The 3,385-nt window shown below is 40.5% G+C and overlaps 1 protein-coding gene across 1 annotated transcript in view; it reads right to left on the minus strand.

Moving 5' to 3' along the window:
• LOC106806275 (centrosome-associated protein 350-like) overlaps positions 1–3,385 on the minus strand; it is a 29,565-nt gene that overhangs the window by 10,016 nt on the left and 16,164 nt on the right. Inside the window, exons 15-17 of the mRNA XM_014808153.1 lie at positions 1,937–2,097; positions 996–1,187; positions 369–498 (exon numbers count right to left, since the gene is read on the minus strand). Of these exons, the coding sequence (XP_014663639.1) occupies positions 369–498; positions 996–1,187; positions 1,937–2,097 (483 nt within the window). The remainder of the gene's footprint in view (positions 1–368; positions 499–995; positions 1,188–1,936; positions 2,098–3,385) is intronic.

A 3,385-nucleotide genomic window follows, 5' to 3' on the forward strand; every position in this document is an offset into this window, starting at 1 on the left:
TAGCAAGAACAATGGTAACAATAATGGTGTCAATTGTTATGGCTGTGAATGTGTCGTGAACAATTAGCCTCGATACCCCCGCACACTACAGCAATATTGCTAAGCTGCCGTAAAAATATCAAACATGTTTGATGTGTAGGCAATCGGACTCGCGAGTTGTTTGGCGCAGTAAAATGCCCCCGCACACTAGAGCAATATTGCTCGTGAATCCAATTGCTGAGCTATATTGCTTTAGTGTGCAGTGGCCTTAAGCGACAGAATACTTCTGTATGCAATGGTATTGTGAATTGTGTGGTATTGTTACTAGTTTAGTGTAATACTAGTTTAGTGTTTCGTCTGCACTGTGTAACAGCTGCGCGACGACTCACCTCCCCTTGCTCGGCGTTGCCACCTCCTCGCCGATCGAGGCGTCAGTAGTCGTCTGCACATCGGAGAGTTGTCGTGTGATCGCTCGCGGCGTCACCGACTCGTCACCGGCTGTCACGATCTGACTGTCACCTACCAACGCAAACAGAAGACAGTTAGACATCTGTAATGTCATCTAAACGCCCATACTGACAGAATACATGTACGTGGACAAAATGACAGTTACACATCAATATCAAAGCACTTATTGCAACACACTTAATTCTTTTTTGAAACATAATATATATATATATATAACATATAATATCATACAACATAAATAATGGTTTACTGGGTATTTATTAGCGTAACTGGCCAATCGCATGTGTATTTAATCTATTGAAGTATGTGCTCACCCTTTACCTGTACAAAAACTGTAAACACATACGCTACACTACGTGTGCAATCAATATAAAAAAATCGACAATATGATAAAAACACGAAACATCACACCCACACGCACCCTACCTGGATGCTAAGAGTGGTCGACTACAAGTAAATAATATGTCCACAGACGTCCCCTGCTGTGCATGTATACTCATGCGATTATCACAATAAGAAGGCAGAAGCCAATGCTAAACCCTACTCACCACTAACGTCGTTCACTTGTCCACTCTCCGTGTCGCCGGTCGTATTGCTCGAGCCACCAGGTGACGCCTCCGTCTCGATGACCGTCGACTGGTCGGCCTGCAGCGTGTCGTCTGCGGCCGTCGTCACTTGGTCAGTGAGGGCTGTGGTCAATGCAGCAGTCACGGGCGATTTCACCTTACTTGGCAATAGGTCTGGAGAAATAATCATTAAGTTAATAATTTTGAAATTGTGTGTTGTTTACTAACACATGTCAGTTACCTTGACCAACCCTAACTTAAATTCTAGTTACCTAATTACTTACATGATATATAATTTTTCTTTGTTTTTAGGCTTTCTTATTTTTATTAGGCTTCCTATATTAAGATATTTTCCTATTTTTATATCATTAGTTAATCAATGTTTTAATAAATAAATGAGTAATTAACTTGCGTTGCTGCTACGTTGTGGGCACACACTATGGCATAGAAATTACCGGCGTTTTGAGGATATTAGTCAAGAACTACGAACAACTAAATAGAATTACGGATATCTACAGATAATTATCGATAGTTATGGAAAGTCTGTTATAAAATTCACAGACAATTATGGACACTTTAGTTACGGGGCGTAACTGAAGTGTCCATAATTGTCTGTAAATTCTAGTCTTAAACGAGTATAAAAGGTGAGTAGACGTGCAGAGTTTTCTGAATGCAGCCAAATAAAAGCACGTGAGCCAGCTTATAATCAGCAAGTTGGAAACGTAAAGTTCAAAACTATAAAATTCTATAGTTATATTATATAGATACGATATATATATATATATTTTGAAAAAAGTCCATTTCAATCTCCCTCATCAAAGACTCTCATCAAGTGTCCGTCTTCACTTCACGGTGACACACAGCAGGATGCAAGGAGTCTTTATCCAACACTTAAACTCGGTGACACACGAACATGGCTTCACCTGCTGGGACCTCGGAGCTTTTCGTGATGCTGCCTTTCAGTACGGCCTTCTCCAAAGACTTGAGTCTGTTGTCCTCCTGGTCCAACCGCTGTTTCCATGCCAACAGTTTCTCAACATGATGCCGCTTCTGCCGCAGCTTCTGCTCTCGCTTTGTCAGATACCTGCCAACGATGACATCGCATCAATCACTGCAACCAACCAGTTGCTTTCCCATAATAACCGCGTTGGTTTCGCAGTTTGGGCTTGCGAATTATAATCGACCCAGAATGCCATGATTATGAGCACCTATTGCTTTCGTGTAAAAATGCCAAATTCTCTGACAGTATAATATTCATGCTACAAGCTTCCCCTGTCATACGCAAAAAAGTTAAACCTAGAGTTGCAATGTTATACCTAAACTGAAATCTTATGTTCAAACTTCAGAGTATTAAAGTGATACTGCTGTCACGTAATTTTTACTGTTAACCAGACACTTTTCTGTCCACTTTCTGAACACTACGGGTTCCTTTACAAACCCAATTTTCAATCAGGTTAATTCAGCGAGAACACTCTGAAAACTCAATGATAAACACTGGCGACTGTGCAAGCAACCCTTCTACATAAAACAATCATATAATATAACAAGAGCCGCAGAGCGACTGGGCTCATCTGAGGTCTGTTGCTATGCCTATGGCTATAAACGTAACATTTAAGTCGTGCGTAGTGACACCTTTGTTAGGCGCAGATATGTAGATACGCAGTTGCGTACACATCATTTCAGCAACCTTCTGCATTCTGCATACCTCCCAAATCCCATTGGTTGATACAAATCGCGTGCCTGAAACTCCTGTTTTATGGTGCATTGTGACCCTAACCCTAACCCTATTTAAAAAAAAAAATGTAATTGTTGTATAAATTATTTGTTGTTATGAAATTGTTGTAAATAAATCATGTAAATATTTGTGTTAATTGGAAAAAAATAGTTAAATGGATAAAGATAGAAAAATACAGAAAACAGGTCTAAAACACATAAAAAATCTGATGGGATTCGATCCAAGGACCTTTGAGCCGTAATCCTGTGCTGTAGCCGTTGGGCTATCCAGGCTTATTGGCTTTCTAGATTATGGATGTGCCATGAATATGAGAACACTGTGACATCATTGAGGCAGTTCCGGAATCCATGTTTAACCCTCCTCTTGAGGGTCAAAAAGTTATCAGACACTCTTCGCACGTCAGTGGAAAGCACATTTCATGGTCCTTTCAATAAAGTGATAAAAATGGTAGGTCAGCACTGAAACAAAAAAGTTTTTCACTCTGTCCGTTAGGCCACGTCCTCAGAAAATGTCTGATATCTGACCTTTCCCCCACTGCCCTTCACATGGGTTTCCTGCCAATCACACTATACACTGAATATTAAGAGCATAGGTCGAGCCGTTCAGATTTGTGCCGCAATTCCGTATTTCCTCCTAT

Source organism: Priapulus caudatus, unplaced genomic scaffold (assembly GCF_000485595.1).
Source record: "Priapulus caudatus unplaced genomic scaffold, Priapulus_caudatus-5.0.1 Scaffold151, whole genome shotgun sequence".
In the NCBI taxonomy this organism is placed as follows: domain Eukaryota; kingdom Metazoa; phylum Priapulida; class Priapulimorpha; order Priapulimorphida; family Priapulidae; genus Priapulus; species Priapulus caudatus.